Source organism: Callithrix jacchus, chromosome X (assembly GCF_049354715.1).
Source record: "Callithrix jacchus isolate 240 chromosome X, calJac240_pri, whole genome shotgun sequence".
Lineage (NCBI taxonomy): Eukaryota > Metazoa > Chordata > Mammalia > Primates > Cebidae > Callithrix > Callithrix jacchus.
The window spans coordinates 138,711,499-138,730,696 of record NC_133524.1 but is presented as its reverse complement, the minus strand read 5'-3'; the positions used below and the strand labels follow the sequence as shown (position 1 = coordinate 138,730,696).

The window sequence follows — 19,198 nt, the reverse complement described above, 5'->3', positions numbered from 1 at the left end:
GAAAGAGGTCGGGGTCATTGGTCACTTCAGTAACAAGAGGAGTGAGATGATATGAGTCAAAGAGGAACAGACGAGATGGCACTTCCTCTCTTCCCCTTGTCTCAGCCATAGAAGGCCTAGCTGCTTTCACAAGCCTTTGCTTTTTGAGGGTAAGACTCAACAGTAGCTAGGGAAAGGCTACCCGGGACAATGATGGATTTATTCCCCCTCTTACTTGACCAGTCCTCCTGCTGACCATTGGAACTCTGAGATTTCAAGACATATAACCCGAGCAGTTCTATTCCAGAAAGTCATGACGGAGGGATGTTGTGTTGATGATAGACACCCTGACCAGGTCCACAAACACTTTACTGACTTCGTGGCATTGCCAGGTTGCTGACCTGATAGGCGTAGAGGACTGTCTCCCTTTCCACATGGATAAGAGCTCCGCATATTTCCTTTCAACAATTCTTACTCCTGACAGGACCCTCAGAAGGATTCAGGAGCCCTAAGATTCCAAAAAAGTTTGACTTGTGGCTTTGCCAGAGATTTCCCTGAGGATTAGAGTTCTCTCCACCCACTATGGCCAGGATCAATTCAGCTGTTCATGTGCTGACTTCCTTCCTTAGCTTTGTCGCCACATCCCAGGGGCAGATGGCCTCTGCTCATAGCCAGGATTGGTGTATCAAACCTCAGAGCTCAAGGTGGAAACCCACAGATATTTGCCTAAATAAATAAAACTTTACAGAGCAGTTAAATTTGATGTATGTATCTAAAATTTTTATTTAACTTTTAAATTCGGAGATGCAAGTGTAGGTTTGTTACATATCCCCTTTTTAGTGATTTCCATTGAGGCCAGCATTAATAACCTCATTTTAACTTGATTGCCTTTGAATAATCCTATCTACAAGTCATGTCACATTTCAATTTTAAAAATGTAGAATTTTGCAGAAGAGGCAATTGAACCTATAATAGTGGCAAAGGCAAGTGTCACAGATCTATATGTATATCATTATATCATTACATACGTGTGTGTATACATATATGTGTATATACAAAATAGCACATCTATCTTTATAAAAGCCAGAAATCAAAAATCATCTTTCAAAATTTACACAGCCACATTGTTACTTGTGGAAACTTCTGAGTAGGAGGCTGAATTTTGAAAATTTTAAAGGAAAAAATGCAATTTCTATGTATTTTTGGAATTTTTTGCCACAAAAATACATGTGCTAACCCTAAGAAATACTGAGATAACCCTAAGAAAAGCAAGAGGAGTACTGTAGTAGTCAGATTAAGTGAAAGCAAGCTGATGGAACAGAAAAAAATCTCCTGAAAGTTAAATGGCTTAACACAAGTTGATTTTTGCGCACATAAATTCCGGTTTGAGTTGGCAAGGTGTTATGGGCTGAATTGTGCCCCCTCTCCCCAAAATGATATATCCACGTCTTAACCCCAGTACTACAGAATGTCATTGTATTTGGAGACAGAACTTTGAAGAGGCAATTAAGGTAAAATGAGATTTTATGGTTAGGATCATATTCAATATGACTGGTGTCCTCATAAGCAGAGCAGATTAAGATACAGACACACAGACTAAGGAACAACCATGTAAGAATTCACTAAGAAAGTAGCAATCAGCAAGCCACGGAGAGGCCAGGGAAGAAATCAAACTGGCCAACATCTTCACCTTAGATATTTAGCCTCCAGAAATGTGAGAAAATAATTTCTGTTTTTTCAGTCACCCAGTTTGTGGTATTCTGTTATGGTATAATAGACTAATACACAGTCCATCCTGGCTTTCGCCTGACCCAAGAATCCAAGCTGCTTTCAACTTTTAGCTCCACATCACAACACATGTTAACTGCTCAACAGAAACAAAAGCACGGGAATGATGCACTGGCTTCTAACTATAAATGAACCACCCAAGAAGGTGAGGTAGACAAATGAAAATGGGCACTTGTAGTTTCTCCCATATGTTATTATGGTGCTCAATTAAAACCAACTACTATAATTTATGACAGTTTCTTCATTTCTGGGAATTATTTCTGGGAATGTCAGCATAGCCTTGAAATCTTCCAACATTTTCTTGCACCAACAAAGTGACTCGTGGTTTCAAAAACAAGATTTCATCCTGTTTTAAAACAATTTTGTAAATCTTGGCAGGGAGAGTCAACCTTATTCCCTCAATAGCACTTTGCACTGTCCTTTTAATAAGCTATATAATTTCTTTAGGCTGACAATACTCTCCTAGTTTTGGTGTATGATAAATAATCTACCTGTGAGCCTCGGCCACCCTCCATACGATGGAACATTCCTGAACAGCTATACATGTGCCTGTGGCACACTGCAAAAGAAAGATTTTCCTGTGGGGCAGGTACACAGAAAAGAGACAGGGGAAGGATGTTTAACTATAACTTTTTTTTCTCATCAGAGCTGGCATGTCCACAAAGTACCCTTGTTACCTCCTAGGCAGGTTTCAAGATTTTTTTGTTTTTTTAGAAATTCGTCTTCTTGTAGATCATTTGCAAAGTGATTTCTATAGTCTTTCCTTATCTACAAAGTTTATTAAGGAAAGATTGGCATTTGATCACCTACAAAAGCTCATTCATCTGTATTTGGGTTCGGTGCCCTGTTTCAAATAGTGCATTTTATTAAAATCCTACTACAAATATCAAATATTACGATGATTTCAAATACGCTTTATCTACCTTAGGCTTACATCCGTAAAACAAGTATATTGTGTGACAAATTAGATTTTACTCTGCAGTCTATTTGGAAATATGTTGAGAATGTGGTGAAGATGCCCAGCATATGTATGGAAATGTCACTATTCAAAGTGTATATTCACATCAAAGTCTGTTATCACAGAGGAGCCAGGGAGAGGGATGGATCAGTCAGGGAACTTCTGCAGAGACAAAGAGTGGTCTATGTTAGGGGAAGGGTAGATGTCAATGGCGTCTGGCACTGAGAGCTGGGTACAGCCTTCAGAGTGGGAAACACGGTGACAAGCTGGTCAGCAGGCCAGGTTCCATAGTTGCACGAGAGCACACGGGAGATCGAAAGGACAGTGCTATAACGGGGGAAAGTCCTGGGGCTGGACAAAAGTACTGTGTTCAAGTGCACAAGAGCTGCAGGACACCTCCCATTACTTCCCCATGTGGAGACTCCTCTCTGCCTCATCCTTCACCCAGAGGGAACTGCTCAAGTAGCTTTCCATTCCAGGCTTTTCTCTCACCTTCTGAGAGTCTGGGCCCCGCCACCACCCAGCTTCATAAAAATCAGCTCCCACAGAAGCAAGTGCAGTTTCCCGAAGCCCAAAACTGCCTTAGCTCAGGGCCTTTTTGTTTGAAGGCTCCAACTGGAGTCTCACCGCCCCACTCCTTTTTAAACTTACTCTTTAGATTGAAGAGAAAAATCTTACCAAGTTCCCGATATGGCTTCTGTACCTATACTCTACCGTTTTATGAGTAGGTGTAAGTCTTGCTTTTAATAGTAACTTCACTACTAAACGTAACTTCCATGAGCAAATGCTGATATAATGTTCGTCAAATAAAGGAGTCCGTGATATTTTTATTTATTATCATTTAATCTCTGCTACTTTATTAAACAAGCCAAGAAAACCAGGTATGTATCTTTAATTTTCAAGAACAACAGACTAAAGGTTATGAGGAAATGCAAATATTAACAATTCTTTGTTTTGTTCCACTATTCAACTCCAGAGTTCTTTTACAGTTTAAAGAAAATTGCTACAGTAATACCATATTAAAGTGTGACAGACCACAGAAAAGGCAGGTTTTCCCAATCGTGTGTGTGTGTGTGTGTGTGTTTTACAAACTATCAAACCGTTACTCCTAAACCAGTTAAACAGCAGCACATGTGTGACTAATATTCATAAACTCCATAAACTAAGTTTCTGAAGCTATTTAAACCTGTTATTAAAAGGAAAAGCATTTGAAAAATACCCCAAAGTAAAATAGGTAAATCCCTAAACTATCATATGGAACAGAAACGCAAACACTGTGTTCTCGCCAGCTTCACCCGGGCCCTCCATGGCATAGAAACTCGCCTGCCCTGTTCACACTCAAAAGGAAGATTCTGCCTTAGACTTTGCTCAGGGGAAGACGGGCTGGGAAACATCGGAGCTTGCACCGTCTGTGACAGTGGAGTCATCTGTGGTGTCAATTGTGGCCTGGGCTCTCTCTTCTAGATGTTTCAAAGCATCCTTGTATGAGGGTGAAAAGGAACGAGGGACGGTATTGTTTAGCATGGCCAAAAACTCTACTACTTTTCTCTTGCTGATTTCTGAATGGGCTCTGGGACCCCAAAGAAATTCATAACGTGGAGGAGAAGTGTTGGGCACCTCCCGGTACTCCAGGTAATGTTCCTGTACCCAAACTTTAGTGAGGAGCTCCCTGGGCTCCCCAAAGATGAAGTGCTCCCTCCCAGCACATACCCCTATTCCATTCAGCACATGCCAGATGACCTCCTCAGAGGCACAGGAGCCTTTTATGAAGATTATACTCAGAATAAGTGTCAGGAGGCGGTTCTGGGGCATGCCTTGCTCATCACTCAGACTCCCTTCACAGGTGAGGTCTAATGTATTTACAAAGACATAGGAGTGGTCGGGGCCCACTTCTGTCAGGGCAATGCCAAAAAGAATCTCTATGAACTCACGGGCTTTCCTGAAGATCATAGGAAAGTAGCCCCTGTACCTGTTGACGAAAATCGTCAGCATCTCTGCCTTTGTGACAGGCTCCTTCGCTTGATATTTGAGAAGAAGAAACCGCACCAACTCATCCACCTTTTCATCCAGTGTATGAGCAACCAAGGGCTCAGTGGCTGTCAGGGACTCATTATCTGTCAAGGACTCACTGTCTAGTAAGGTGTCTGAGGTTCTTGTATCTTCATCTGCTGGGCTGCTGGACTCTTCACTGGATGGGTTCCATAAAGTGGAGGAGTAGAAAGAGCCCACGGGACCCTGGAGAGCAGACTGGGAAGGCCCCTCAGGAGGACTCTGGGGACACTCAGGGGAACTCAGGGGAAGACGGAATGGACAGGAGGAGAAGGTGCTCACAGGACCCTGGGGGGCAGACTGGGAAGGCCCCTCAGGACTCTGGGGACACACAGGGGAACCCGGGGTAAGACTCAACGGACTGAAGGAGAAGGAGCTCACAGGACCCTGGAGAGCAGACTGGGAAGGGTCCTCAGGAGGACTCTGGGGACACTCAGGGGAACTCTCGAGAAGACTCAAACAGTCAGAGAAGATGGAGCGCACAAAACTCTGGAGAGCAGACTGGGCAGGCCCCTCAGAAGGATTCTGAGGCCTCTCAGGGGAACCCTGGAGAACAAACAAAGGACTGGAAGAGAGGGAGAAGGAGCTCACAGGACTCTGGGGAGGAGACTGGGCAGGCCCCTCAGAAGGACTCTGAGGACACTCAGGGGAACTCGGGGTAAGACTCAATGGACTGAAGGAGAACGAGGTCACAGGACCCTGGAGAGCAGATTGGGAAGGGCCCTCAGGAGGACTCTGGGGACACTCAGGGGAACTCGGGGTAAGAGTCAATGGGCCAAAGGAGGAGGAGGTCACAGGACTCTGGAGGGCAGACTGTGAAGAGCCCTCAGGACTCTGGGGACACACAGGGGAACTCGGGGGAAAACTCAATGGACTGAAGGAGAAGGAGGTCACAGGACCCTGGAGGGCAGACTGGAAAGGGCCCTCAGGACTCTGCGGACACACAGGGGAACTTGGGGGAAAACTCAATGAACTGAAGGAGAAAGAGGTCACAGGACCCTGGAGAGAAGATTGGGAAGGGCCCTCAGGAGGACTCTGGGGACACTCAGGGGAACTCGGGGTAAGAATCAATGGGCCAAAGGAGGAGGAGGTCACAGGACTCTGGAGGGCAGACTGGGAAGAGCCCTCAGGACTCTGGGGACACACAGGGGAACTCAGGGGAAAACTCAATGGACTGAAGGAGAAGGAGGTCACAGGACCCTGGAGGGCAGACTGGAAAGGGCCCTCAGGACTCTGGGGACACACAGGGGAACTCGGGGGAAAACTCAATGGACTGAAGGAGAAGGAGGTCACAGGACCCTGGAGAGCAGATTGGGAAGGGCTCTCAGGAGGACTCTGGGGACACTCAGGGGAACTCGGGGTAAGAGTCAATGGACCAAAGGAGAAGGAGGTCACAGGACTCTGGAGGGCAGACTGGAAAGGGCCCTCAGGACTCTGGGGACACACAGAGGAACTCGGGGGAAAACTCAATGGACTGAAGGAGGAGGAGGTCACAGGACCCTGGAGGGCAGACTGAGAAGGGCCCTCAGGAGGACTCTGGGGACACTCAGGGGAACTCGGGGGGAAACTCAATGGAATGAAGGAGGAGCTCACAGGACCCTGGAGGGCAGACTGGGAAGGGCCCTCAGGAGGACTCTGGAGACACTCAGGAGAACTCTCAAGAAGACTCAAACAGTCAGAGAAGACGGAGCGGACAAAACTCTGGAGAGCAGACTGGGCTGGCCCCTCAGAAGGATTCTGAGGAATCTCAGGGGAACTCTGGAGAAGACACAGTGGACTGGAAGAGAGGGAGGAGAAGGAGCTCATAGGACTCCGGGGAGGAGACTGGGCAGGCCCCTCGGAAGGACTCTCAGGGAAACTCTGGAGAAGATTCAGTGAAGTGGAGGAGAACGAGCACTCAAAACTCGGGAGAGCAAACTCGGCAGGCCCCTCAGGAGGACTCTCAGGAGAACTCAGTGAAAGACGCAGTGAAATTGACGAGAAGGAGCTCACAAAACTCAGGAGAGGAGACTGCGCAGGCCACTCAGGAGGACACTGAGGACTCTCAGGGGAACTTGGGGGAAGACATAGTGAAGTGGAGGAGGAGCTCACAGGACTCAGGAGAGGAGGCTGCGCATGCCCCTCAGGAGGACTCTGAGGACTCTCAGAAGAACTCTGGAGAAATCTCAATGAACTGGAGGAGGAGGAGGAGGAGGAGAAGGAAGAAGAGGAGGAAAAGGAGGAGGAGGGGGAGGGGGAAGAGGAGGAGGGGGATGGAGAGGAGGAGGAGGAGGAGGGGGAGGAGGAAGAGGGGGAGAAGGAGGAAGAGGGGGAGAAGGAGGAAGAGGGGGAGGAGGAGGAAGAGGGGGAGGAGGAGGATGAGGGGGAGGAGGGGGTGGAGTGGGAGGAGGGGGAGGAGCGGGAGGAGGGGGAGGAGCGGGAGGAGGAGGAGAATGAGCTCACAGGACTCTGGAGAGGAGATTGGGACAGCCCGTCAGGAGGAATCCAAGGACACTCAGGGAAACTGTGGGGAAGACTCAGTGAAGTGGAGGAGCAACTCACAGGACTCAGGAGAGGAGACTGTGCAGGCCCCTCAGGAGGACTCTGAGGGCTCTCGGGAGAACTCTGGAGAAGACACAATGAACTGGAGGAGGAGGAGCTCACAGGACTCTGGGGAGGAGACTGCACAGGCCCCTCGGGAGAACTCCAAGGACTCTCAGGGAAACTCTGGAGAAGACTCAGTGAAGTGGGGAAGGAGCACACAAATCTCTGGAAAATAGGCTGGGCAGGCCCCTCAGGAGGACGCTGAGGACTCTCAGGGAAGCTCTGGAGAAGACTCAGTGAAGTGGAGGAGAAGGACCACACCAAACTTTGGAAAGCAGGCTGGGCAGGCCCCTCAGAAGGACTCTGAGGACTCTCAGGGAAACTCTGGGAAAGATTCAACGAAGTGGAAGCGATGAAGGGGCTCAGAGCACTCTGGAGAGGAGACTGGGCAGGCCCATCAGGAGGACTCTGGGGATACTCAGATGAACTCAGGGGAAAACTCAGTGAAGTGGAGGAGCTCACAGGACTCAAGAGAGGAGACTGTACAGGCCCCTCAGGTGGACTCTGAGGACTCTCAGGAGTACTCTGAGGACTCAATGAAGTGGAGGAGATGAAGGTGCTCACAGGACTCTGGAGAGGAGACTGGGCAGGCCCCTCAGGAGGACTCTGGGGATACTCAGGGGAACTCAAGGGAAGACTCAGTGAAGTGGAGGAGGAGCTCACAGGACTCAGGAGAGGAGACTGTACAGGCCCCTCAGGTGGACTCTGAGGACTCTCAGGAGTACTCTGAGGACTCAATGAAGTGGAGGAGACGAAGGTGCTCACAGAACTCTGCAAAGGAGACTGGGCAGGCCCCTCAGGAGGACTCTGGGCATACTCAGGGGAACTCAGGGGAAGACTCAGTGAAGTGGAGGAGGAGCTCACAGGACTCAGGAGAGGAGACTGTACAGGCCCCTCAGGTGGACTCTGAGGACTCTCAGGAGTACTCTGAGGACTCAATGAAGTGGAGGAGACGAAGGTGCTCACAGGACTCTGCAGAGGAGACTGGGCAGGCCCCTCAGGAGGACTCTGGGGATACTCAGGTGAACTCAGGGTAAAACTCAGTGAAGTGGAGGAGCTCACAGGACTCAGGAGAGGAGACTGTACAGGCCCCTCAGGTGGACTCTGAGGACTCTCAGGAGTACTCTGAGGACTCAATGAAGTGGAGGAGATGAAGGTGCTCACAGGACTCTGGAGAGGAGACTGGGCAGGCCCCTCAGGAGGACTCTGGGGATACTCAGGGGAACTCAAGGGAAGACTCAGTGAAGTGGAGGAGGAGCTCACAAGACTCAGGAGAGGAGACTGTACAGGCCCCTCAGGTGGACTCTGAGGACTCTCAGGAGTACTCTGAGGACTCTGTGAAGTGGAGGAGATGAAGGTGCTCACAGGACTCTGGAGAAGAGACTGGGCAGGCCTCTGAGGAGGACTGTGGGGATACTCAGGGGAACTCAGGGGAAGACTCAGTGAAGTGGAGGAGGAGCTCACAGTACTCAGGAGAGGAGACTGTACAGGCCCCTCAGGTGGACTCTGAGGACTCTCAGGAGTACTCTGAGGACTCAATGAAGTGGAGGAGACCAAGGTGCTCACAGAACTCTGGAGAGGAGACTGGGCAGGCCCCTCAGGAGGACTCTGGGGATACTCAGGGGAACTCAGGGGAAGACTCAGTGAAGTGGAGGAGGAGCTCACAGGACTCAGGAGAGGAGACGGTACAGGTCCCTCAGGTGGACTCTGAGGACTCTCAGGAGTACTCTGAGGACTCAATGAAGTGGAGGAGATGAAGGTGCTCACAGGACTCTGGAGAGGAGCCTGGGCAGTCCCCTCAGGAGGACTCTGGGGATACTCAGGGGAACTCAGGGGAAGACTCAGTGAAGTGGAGGAGGAGCTCACAGGACTCAGGAGAGGAGACTGTACAGGCCCCTCAGGTGGACTCTGAGGACTCTCAGGAGGACTCTGAAGACTCAATGAAGTGGAGGAGATGAAGGCGCTCACAGGACTCTGGAGAGGAGACTGGTCAGGCCCCTCGGGTGGACTTTGAGGATTCTCAGGAGAACTCTGGAGAAGACTCGGCATCCCAGCAGCAGGCATCTCCTTGTCTGCTTGAACATCCAAAATCAGAGAAAAAAATGAGAATGAGGAGAAGGAAGAAGATGAGGAGGAGCAGTAGGAGGAAGAGGAGGAGAATTAAAAGTAGAAAGAGGAAGAGAAAATGGAGGAGGTTTCCTCCTGTTCCTCGTCTGTGGGATCCTGTGAATCTACCAACTCCAGTATTAAAATTGGGCTCTGAAAGTCTTGCTCAAAGCTGGGGCATGAAAGGTTTGGAAAGAGAGGCATGATGAATATTGTTCAGGAGCAGCAGGTAAACGTGTGACTGAGCACAAATGGGAATGATGGGGTCCCATAGGCCTGAGGGAGATAGGGACCGTGTGAGCGGTCTCAGCTGAGCAACTCACCCATGATGGCTCTGACAAAGGCTGCCTTACAAGTCTCCTTCTCTTAAGATGGTACTCTAGGCCTCACAGATCGCCTGTCTTCCTAGGGCGTTTGTTTTGTGGGAACCTGTAGGAGAATGTGAGAAAGCAACTCAGGGCACAGTTGGCTGGCAGAGCCTGGGGCACCAGGAATGGCAGTAGGTGGTTAGGACTGGGTGCTGCCATGTCTTATCTGCTTGTGGGAGTAGGGCCCTTTGTACACTGTCAGGGTGTGCACTCACCTTGACTCCTAGCTTTGCCTGGGCCTCCTCTGCTGTGCTGAGTTTAGAAGTGGAACTCAGACCCTGGTCTTCAACTCCTGGTTCCTGGACCACCTGCAAGAAGAAGTGAGAGAGGGCTGAGCACTCTGGCTCATGCCTGTAATCCCAGCCCTTTGGGAGGCCAAGGCGGGTGGACCACCTAAGGTCAGAAGATCGACAGCAGCCTGGACAACATGTATTTCTGTCTTACTGAAAATACAAAAATCAGGCAGGCATGGTGGTGGGCACCTGTAATCCCAGCTGCCTGGGAGGCAGAAGCAGGACAATCACTTGAACCTGGGAGGTGGAGATTGCAGTGAGTTGAAACCATGCCATTGCACGCCAGCCTGGGTGACAAGACAGAAACTTCTCCCAAAACAAACAAAAAAAAGGAGCAGCAGCAGCAACAGAGCCCCTCTGGCTAAAGATTGCAGCTAGGGCTGGTGAGACATCCAGAGCCCCACAGTTCTGGGGTGTGTGGCCCACTGAGAATTCTATTAGCGTTGTCACATTTTCTCAGACCGGGCCACATCCCCTACCACTCTGCCGGCCTGAGGCAAAACCTCAGAGCAACCTCCACATCCCGGAGAGCAGAGGGAGGTAGTGAGGAGGCAGCCACATCCCATACTCTACCACAGGGACAGTCGGGGCAGCCTCACATCTGCTCTGAAGCACATATGACACTTCAGTCCTCCCTCTTATCCCCAGCAGGGCCTGGGAATCTTCCCTCTGCCAACCAGAGGCAGCTGCCTCTGCTGACTTGCCATGGGACCATCAGACCAAGCCCTCCCCGTCCCTGATACCCTTCATTCAGAAAAGAGGGGGCTGCGGCTGAGCTTGAGCCAACTGGGGAGCTCTGCCAGGGCTGATACAGGGAGCAGGGTGGGAATCTGTCCTCTGAGAGGGTTCCCTCAGTCCTCCTCAGAGTCTCCCTATTTATTCCCTACAGGGCTGGCACCTACTCCGTTCTTTGGTCCTGGGGATGCGTCGTTCAGCTCTCGGCAGCCATTTTCCCGCCAAGGCTGATATGAGGGGTAGGGTTGGAATCTGTCCTCTGAGGTGGGGGTTCCCTCAGTCCTCCTCAAAGTCTCCTTATTTATTCCCTACAGGGCCACCTAGCTGCCTGCCCCGATGGCAGGATCTGAAAGGGTGGGGGGAGCAAAAGGCGGGAAAGTGAGGATTTATTTAAAAAAATAAACCAGAGGAAGATACTCACCTAGACCAGCACTGCCGGCTTTCAGGGGAGCCCCTGCAGACGTCTGGTCCTGGCAGAGGGCTGCAGGCCAACCTTGGCCCTTCCTGCGTCGTGAATAGGCCCTGCCTGTGACGGGCTCCCCAGGAAGCCCAGTGCCACCTCCCTGGCTGCAGCCCCGGTTCAGCCTCCTCTGTCGCCAGAAGACTCCTAGGCCCTCGGGGTGGTGCGCCTGTCTTTTCTAGTTTTAGACAAAAACAGACACTTTTAGTTACTGCTGACAGATTCCCACCCTGACCCTCATATCAGCCTTGGCAGGAAAATGGCTGCCGAGAGCTGAGCGACACATCCCCAGCACCGAAGAAGGGAGGAGGTGCCGGCCCTGTAGGGAATAAATAGGTAGACTTTGAGGACTGAGGGAACCCCCACCTCAGAGGACAGATTCCAACCCTGCCCCTCATATCAGCCTTGGCAGGAAAATGGCTGCCGAGTGCTGAGGGACGTATCCCCACGACCAAAGAAGGGAGGAGGTGCCGGGTCTGTGGGGAATAAACAGTAAGACTTTGAGGACTGAGGGAACCCCCACCTCAGAGGACAGATTCCAAGCCTGCCCCTCATATCAGCCTTGGCGGGAAAATGGCTGCCAAGAGATGAGTGACGCATCCCCACGACCTAAGGGAGGAGGTGCCGGCCCTGTAGCGAATAAATAGGGAGACGTTGTGGAGTGAGGGAACCTCCACTTCAGAGGAGAGATTCCAACCCTGCCCCTCATATCAGCCTTGGCCGGAAAATGGCTGCCTCTGCTGAGTTGCCATGGGACCCTCACACCAAGGCCTCCCCGTCCCTGACACCCTTCACTCAGAATTGAGGGGCTGCGGCTGAGCTTGAGCCAACTGGGGAGCTCTGCCAGGGCTGATATTGGGAGCAGGGTGGGAATCTGTCCTCTGAGGGGGTTCCCTCAGTCCTCCTCAAAGTCTCCCTATTTATTCCCTACAGGGCTGGCACCTCCTCCCTTCTTCGGTCCTGGTGATGTGTCGCTCAGCTCTCAGCAGCCATTTTCCCGCTAAGGCTGATATGAGGAGGAGGGTTGGAATCTGTCCTCTGAGGTGGGGGTTCCCTCAGTCCTCCTCAAAATCTCCTTATTTATTCCCTACAGGGCCACCTAGCCGCCCGCCCCGATGGCAGGATCTGAAAGGGTGCGGGGAGCAAATGGCGGGGAAAGAGAGGATTTATTTAAAACAATAAACCAGAGGAAGATACTCACCTGAACCAGCACTGCCTGCTGGCTTTCAGGGGAGCCCCTGCAGACGTCTGGTCCTGGCGGAGGGCTGCAGGCCAACCTTGGCCCTTCCTGCGTCGTGAATAGGCCCTGCCTGTGACGGGCTCCCCAGGAAGCCCAGTGCCGCCTCCCTGACTGCAGCCCCGGTTCAGCCTCCTCTGTTGCCAGAAGACTCCTAGGCCCTCGGTGTGGTGCGCCTGTCTTTTCTAGTTTTAGACAAAGACAGACACTTTTAGTTACTGCTTACAGTTTCCCACCCTGACCCTCATATCAGCCTTGGCAGGAAAATGGCTGCCGAGAGCTGAGCGCCGCATCCCCACGACTGAAGGGAGGAGGTGCCGGCCCTGTAGGGAATAAATAGGGAGACATTGAGGAGGACTGAGGGAACCTCCCACCTCAGAGGACAGATTCCCACCGTTAACCTCATATCAGCCTATGCACGAAAATACCTATGGTGGGCTGCCATATTCCTGTCAGGAATACGAAGCCCTCAGCCCTCGGTTGCCCTATTCCCGTCAGGAGGACCCGTCCCTCAGCCCTCGGTTGCCCTATTCCCGTCAGCAGGACCCCTCCCTCAGCCCTCGGGTGCCATATTCCTGTACCTCAGCCCTCGGTTACCGTATTCCCGTCAAGAGGACCCGTCCCTCAGCCCTCGGCTGCCGTATTCGCGTCACGAGGACCCATCCCTCAGCCCTTGTTTGCCGTATTCCTGTACCTCAGCCCTCGGTTGCCCTATTCCTATTAGGAGGACCCATCCCTCAGCCCTGGGTTGCCGTATTCCTGTCAGGAGGTCCCGTCCCTCAGCCCTCGGTTGCCCTATTCTTGTCAGGAGGACCCGTCCCTCAGCCCTCGGTTGCTCTATTCCCGTCAGGAGGACCCGGCCCTCAGCCCTCGGTTGCCCTATTCCCGTCAGGAGGACCCGGCCCTCAGCCCTCGGTTGCCCTATTCCCGTCAGGAGGACCCGGCCCTCAGCCCTCGGTTGCCCTATTCCTGTCAGAAGGACCCGTCCCTCAGCCCTTGGTTGCCATATTCCCGTCAGGAGGACCCGTCCCTCAGCCCTCGGATGCCGTATTCGCGTCAGGAGGACCCGTCCCTCAGCCCTCGGTTGCCGTATTCCTGTACCTCAGCCCTCGGTTGCTCTCTTACTCTCTGTGACCTCCAAGCCCCACAGCAGGGGTAGGGCGGGCCGGGGGTTTTTCTCTTTGTGGTGGTAGGTCCCTCAGTTCTCCCTCGGGGCCCTTACCTTGAGAACTGGTTGGATCTAAGACTTCCCTCGGCTGACCTAGATCGCGCCTCCTCACAAAATGCCTTCCAAGACTTAGAAGATGGAGGCTGGGAAAGCACATCCGGGAACCCTGCGGGGGTTGACCAGGCTTGACGGCAGGGGCAGCGTGGGGTGTGGCCTCCTCTCTGCGGAGGAACAGCCCCACCCCTTCTCAGCCTCGTTTTCATCCCCCACCCCTCCTCCTGTTTTTCACGTCTTCCTTCCCATTTCTCGGATGTGCTGCAACCCTTCTTGCTTACTCCCTAAACCTTACCAACCTCTTCCCTCCCACCTCCGCAGTCCTTCACACTCATAGCCCACCTTTTTCCAGGGCTGACAGCAGGGAGTGTGGCCAGGTGCAGCCTGTGACTCCCCTCTGTGTTGGGAGGTTACCGTCTGTCAACAAAGTTCTCTTTTTATTCAGTGGCCAGCCCTGGGGCTTCTCCCTCTGCTTAACTGAAACTGCCCTCCTACGAGAAAACGTCTCCTTTTTGCTGACTCCCAAAATGGAAGTCAGAAAGTTGTACATCTGGGGACCCTGATGGGGTCCTCCGGAGCTGGCAGCAGGTACAGGGACAGTGGAGGGACACTACCAGCCTTGGGCGTTCCCTTCCAGCCTTCCCGAGGGGCTGCGCCTGGACTCACTGACTCTGTGGGTCGGCGTCTTTCACCTCCAAATAAGCCCCTCCCATTCCTGAGACCTGCAGGGTGCAAGAGAGGTAGCAACACATCCAACCACAGTGGGATAGGGCCTCCCAGGCCCCAGGCAGGGCTCCACTGCCCTCCGTCTGAAATGCGGTGGGAAGGCCCCTCAGTCTTCTTTAGCATATTATTCCTGACAGGGCCTCCACTCTGTCGCCCTCCTCTCCAGAGACTGTTCCTCAGATCCAGGTTCCTATTTCCATGAAACCCCCAAGAGGAAATGAATCACGCTAGCATCTCTCCCTAATGGTCCTGACCAAGGCCTCCTAGGGGTGAAAACAAGGGCTGGTTATTGTGGGTCCTTCTGTGTCTGGGGTGGGATACCTCGCCGGTTCTTCCTCTGTATCATCCTGGGGATGCCTGGAAGGTCCTGCGTCCCTTCCCCCTTCGTGATCTGAAATGAAAGTCACCTGAGCACAGCCCTCTCCTCTTTCTGCCCACTAAGATGTCAGGGGACATCACAGTGGGCCACCAGCCCCAGGGCCTCCCAGGGATGACAGCAGGTGGGAAGCTGGTTTCTGTGGATCCTCCTCTTCATGGGCAAGGAATCTCTGCAGTTTTCCGTCAGAGGTCTCATCTGACTACTGGCTGGTCCTGGGTCTACCCGTCCTTCCCAATATGACAGTATGATACAGGGAAAAAAAAAATCATGTGACCTGAAGAAAACTGTAAAACACTATGTCACCATGGGAATGAAATTAACAGCATCAGTGATAAATTATGTTGGTAGTATGTGCTGTCAGTATATGATAAGAATGACACTTCATCGTCCAAGAAAACATAACCTACATCAAATCAAAACAAAATTATCACATAATTCATAATCAAAGGCAACCTGACCATATACCTCCAAACTGTCAATGTTTTCAAAATGAAGAAAAGTGTCAGTGAATTGGCACAGCCAGAGGGCATGTAAAGAGACATGATGAATAAATGTAATGGAGTATCCTCAGGGGATCCTGGGACAGAAAACAGAATTTTGTTACAAGGAAATAAATATGAGTAAAGTATGTTTATTAATAAACAGTGGATGTTTGTGTGTCAATATTGGTTTATTAGTTTTAGGAAAACTTACCAATGTAAGACCCTAATAACAGAAGAAATAGATTATGGGTCATATAAGAATATTCTTGAACACTGTCATAATTTTCTTGTAAATCTAAAATTATTCTAAAATAAAGTTTATTAAATATGAAAAGTTACCAATCTAGATAAAAGATATGTATGAAAAACCTATAGCAGATGTATCTTTTAAATATTTTAAATGTTGAAAGCTTCTAGTTTGAACTTGGGACTTAACCTAGAGTGTCTGCTATGAGTATTTCTATTACTTTTTATAGTAGAGGTAGTAGCAAGGGTAGTAATGCAAAAAGAAATAAATGAAGGGATGGGGATTGGCCAGTTGGAAACAAGCTTATGTGATTAATGGATGCTTTGACTGTGCGTGAAAAGAACCCAGAAGAACTAAAGATAATTTGGGCCTGGCGCAGTGGCTCAAGCCTGTAATCCCATCTACTCAGGAGGCTGAGGCAGGAGAATTGCCTGAACCCGGGAGGCGAAGGTTGCGGTGAGCCGAGATTGCGCCATTGCCCGCCAGCCTGGGTAACAAGAGCTAAACTCCGTCTCAAAAAAAAAAAAAAAGAACTAAAGATAATTTATTCAATATACAATAATATATCAGTTTGCTAATATCAGATCGGTATTCCAAAGAATGTCAACTTTGTTTTCTGTCAGGGAGAGAGTATGAAAATGAAAGTAAAGAATATATAATTTTTAACCTATCATACTACCGTATCAAGTATCTTAGAAAAATGCTTAACCAAAAATAATTTTACAGATGAAAATTGTAAAATGTTGTTGAGACATATTAATGAAGACTTACATACATATAAAATAAAATAAATTCATAGGTATGAAGTTTCAATATTTTAAATATGTTAGTTCTTCCAGAAAAAAGAATCTATAGATTGATTGCAATCCCAAATCAAAACAACCAAATGGCTTTGGACATGTGTGAATCACCTGATTCTAAATATAAAGACGTGCAAATGGTCAAGCACAGTCAACACATCCTTGAAAAAGAGTAATTAGTCTACCAGATAGTAAGAATTACAAAGCAGCTAATGTAATGAAGAGTTTGAGATTTAGATGCAGGAATTGGTCCATAGGCAAATGGAACTGAGTGGACAGTCCTGAGAAAACAAAAGCAACAAAACCAGCCTAAATATGCCCTTAACTGATAAGAAAAAAATCACAGCCTTAGAACATGGAACAGTCTTGCAGAAATAGGTGTCAGTGGAACAACTGAGTATCCATATAAAAATCCTAATTTAAGTGGAACCCTTCTTCACACCATACACAAAACTATCACTAGGAGATGCAAAGCCTACTTAAAAAATACTAGATTACAAAAAATCTTCAAATATACACGGACATATACAGAATAATAAATAAGTGTCTGTTTAGATTACTTTTTTGGCAAGTCAGCAGTAAAAAACATATTACAGCATCAGTAAGGATAGAGGTGAAAGGATTGAAAGAGGCTGGGGTCGTTGGTCATGTCAGTAACAGAAGGAAGCAAGATAATATGAGTCAAAGGGGAAGAGAGGAAATGGCTGCTCCTTCTGCCCCTTGTCTCAGCCTATAGAAGGCCCTGCTACTTTCATGAGCCTTTTGCTTTCTCAGAATAGCACTTAAAACTCAACAGTGGCTAGAGGAAGGCTACCTGGGACAATGATGTATTTATTCCCCCTCCTATTTGACCAGTCTTTCTGCTGACCTCTGTAACTCTGGGGATCTAAGAAATAGAACGTGAGTAGTTCTTTTCCAGAAAATCATGAACAGGGTATATTGTGTTGATGACAGAAACCTGACCAGGTCCACAAACACTCTGTCAACTTAAATCCAGTGCCAGGTTGCCCAAATGTGATTGGAGTAGAGGCCTGTCTCCCTCTACACATGGATTGGCGATCCACATGAAAGGAATTTCTGCTTCTCTTACTCTTAACAGGACCCTCAGAAAGATTCAGGAGCCCTGAGACTCCAAAAGAGGTTGACTTGTGGCTGAGCCAGAGATTTTACTGACGCTTGGGGTTCTGTTTATCCACTATGGCCAGAATCAACTCAGCTGTTGATGAGCTGACGTCCTTCTTCAGCTTTGGCTCAGTGTCCCAGGGGCAGATGGCCCCTGCTCATAGCCAGAAATGGTGTATCGAACCTCAGTGTTCGAGGTGGAAATCCACAGACAACGAAGCTTTCTCCAAGACTGGGAGGCAGCTGGTGGCTTATTTCCAGCTCTGGCCCCCATGTCCTTGGTAATTATCCTCATGGAGTTGTTCTTCTGAGGTCCCAAAAAGGGAGCACTTCTTATAAAAGTGAAAAGAAAATGACAATCTATCTTTTGACCTCCTGACATTGGAAGTAAATGTCTCTCTTCCTGTCCAGAAGAGAGAGGGACTAATGTTCTTGGAATTGAATCAGTGGGACAGTGTCAGGGACCTTTTAAAAGGAGTGAAGACAACCTTTCTCCAAACATGACTCATCTTCAGTTCCTTTTTCTCACTTTAGTTTCAGCCTTCAGTGAACATGCTGCCACTGCCAGTGAAGTTGTACCATAGTTGCCATGAATGAGGACATTCCCAGATTTTAAGGAAGAAGTAGCAATTATGTGTGTATCAGAGAGGTTATAAAATAGACATAAATTCTAACAATAAACTGAACCAAATCACGGTTCAATTTTGCTTTTGCTAATAGAAAAGGTGGCAAGATTTGTGTGCACGTGCGCACGCGCGTGTGTGTGTGTATGTGCTTGATGCCTCTATTTCTTTCTCTTAATCCCCATCCAGTGCAATAGCATCTCTGTTCTCTCAACCACTAAAGTTCATTCCAAATCCATCTATTTCAGTAAATCTCTGTTACTACTGCTTTGGGTGAAACTAAGAGCATCTCTTCCCTAGACTATGGCAACAGCTTCCTTACTGTTGCTTTCTTGTTTTTTCATCACTGTAAAATCCATTGTCTTTTCAGTAGCCAATAACTTTTTAAAAATCCCAAACCATGGTTAATTTTCAAAGCTTACATATATCATATTTATTATGTAAAGTTATAAGCATTGTAACAAATGCATGGAGTCCTGTATCATTGACCAGTTTCATCAGTCTAAAATTCCCCTGTGTATCTCCTGTGAAGTCAATCTCTGTACTTCTCCCAAGCCCCTAGCAACTATGCTCTGTTTTTATTAATAGTTCCTAGAGTTGTAACTTCCCCAGAATGTCATATGAATAGGCTCATACAATACTCACTTCTCAAAGAGTGGGTGTATCATTTTTCATTTTAATTAGCAAGGAATGGGAATGCCTGTTGTTCTAAAAAAAACCCCTGTTACATTTGATATTTTTAGATTTTTGGATTTAAGTCATTCTAATAAGTGTGTAGTGGAATATTTTCTGGTTTTCATTTGCATTTCTCTAATGACAAATGACGTTGATCATCTTTTCACATGCCTCTTAGCAATTGGTGTATTCTCTTTTGTGAAGCGTCTGTTCAAATCATTTGCGTCTTTTTAAAATTAACAGAATGTTGAGAGTATTGCTGATTGGAAAATGCAGAGAGCAAACTTAATAAAAAATACAGAGTTCCCACATATCTCCACTAACCCACTCCCTGTGCCTGTGCACACACACACACTCCTATTTACA

General features: G+C 49.0%; 3 protein-coding genes across 3 annotated transcripts; all 3 read right to left on the bottom strand.

The window, feature by feature from the left end:
* Nucleotides 1-3,549: 3,549 nt before the first annotated feature.
* On the bottom strand, nucleotides 3,550-7,003 carry LOC118150515 (uncharacterized). Its single transcript, XM_035288580.3, has one exon. It carries the CDS (start codon nucleotides 6,578-6,580, stop codon nucleotides 4,094-4,096), a length of 2,487 nt encoding a protein of 828 aa, XP_035144471.3. The 5' UTR covers nucleotides 6,581-7,003; the 3' UTR covers nucleotides 3,550-4,093.
* Nucleotides 6,772-9,482, bottom strand: LOC144581069 (uncharacterized). Its single transcript, XM_078363060.1, has 2 exons — nucleotides 7,174-9,482; nucleotides 6,772-6,827 (listed from the first exon to the last, which is right to left on the bottom strand). The coding sequence occupies exons 1-2, from the start codon at nucleotides 9,419-9,421 to the stop codon at nucleotides 6,772-6,774; spliced, it is 2,304 nt and encodes a 767-aa protein (XP_078219186.1). The 5' UTR covers nucleotides 9,422-9,482.
* Nucleotides 9,483-9,786: 304 nt separating this feature from the next.
* LOC144581181 (uncharacterized) lies at nucleotides 9,787-13,892 on the bottom strand. The gene is made up of 4 exons (XM_078363891.1): nucleotides 13,779-13,892; nucleotides 12,521-12,741; nucleotides 10,047-10,139; nucleotides 9,787-9,892 (listed from the first exon to the last, which is right to left on the bottom strand). Exons 1-4 carry the CDS (start codon nucleotides 13,879-13,881, stop codon nucleotides 9,869-9,871), a joined length of 441 nt encoding a protein of 146 aa, XP_078220017.1. The 5' UTR covers nucleotides 13,882-13,892; the 3' UTR covers nucleotides 9,787-9,868.
* Between the last annotated feature and the right edge of the window lie 5,306 nt (nucleotides 13,893-19,198).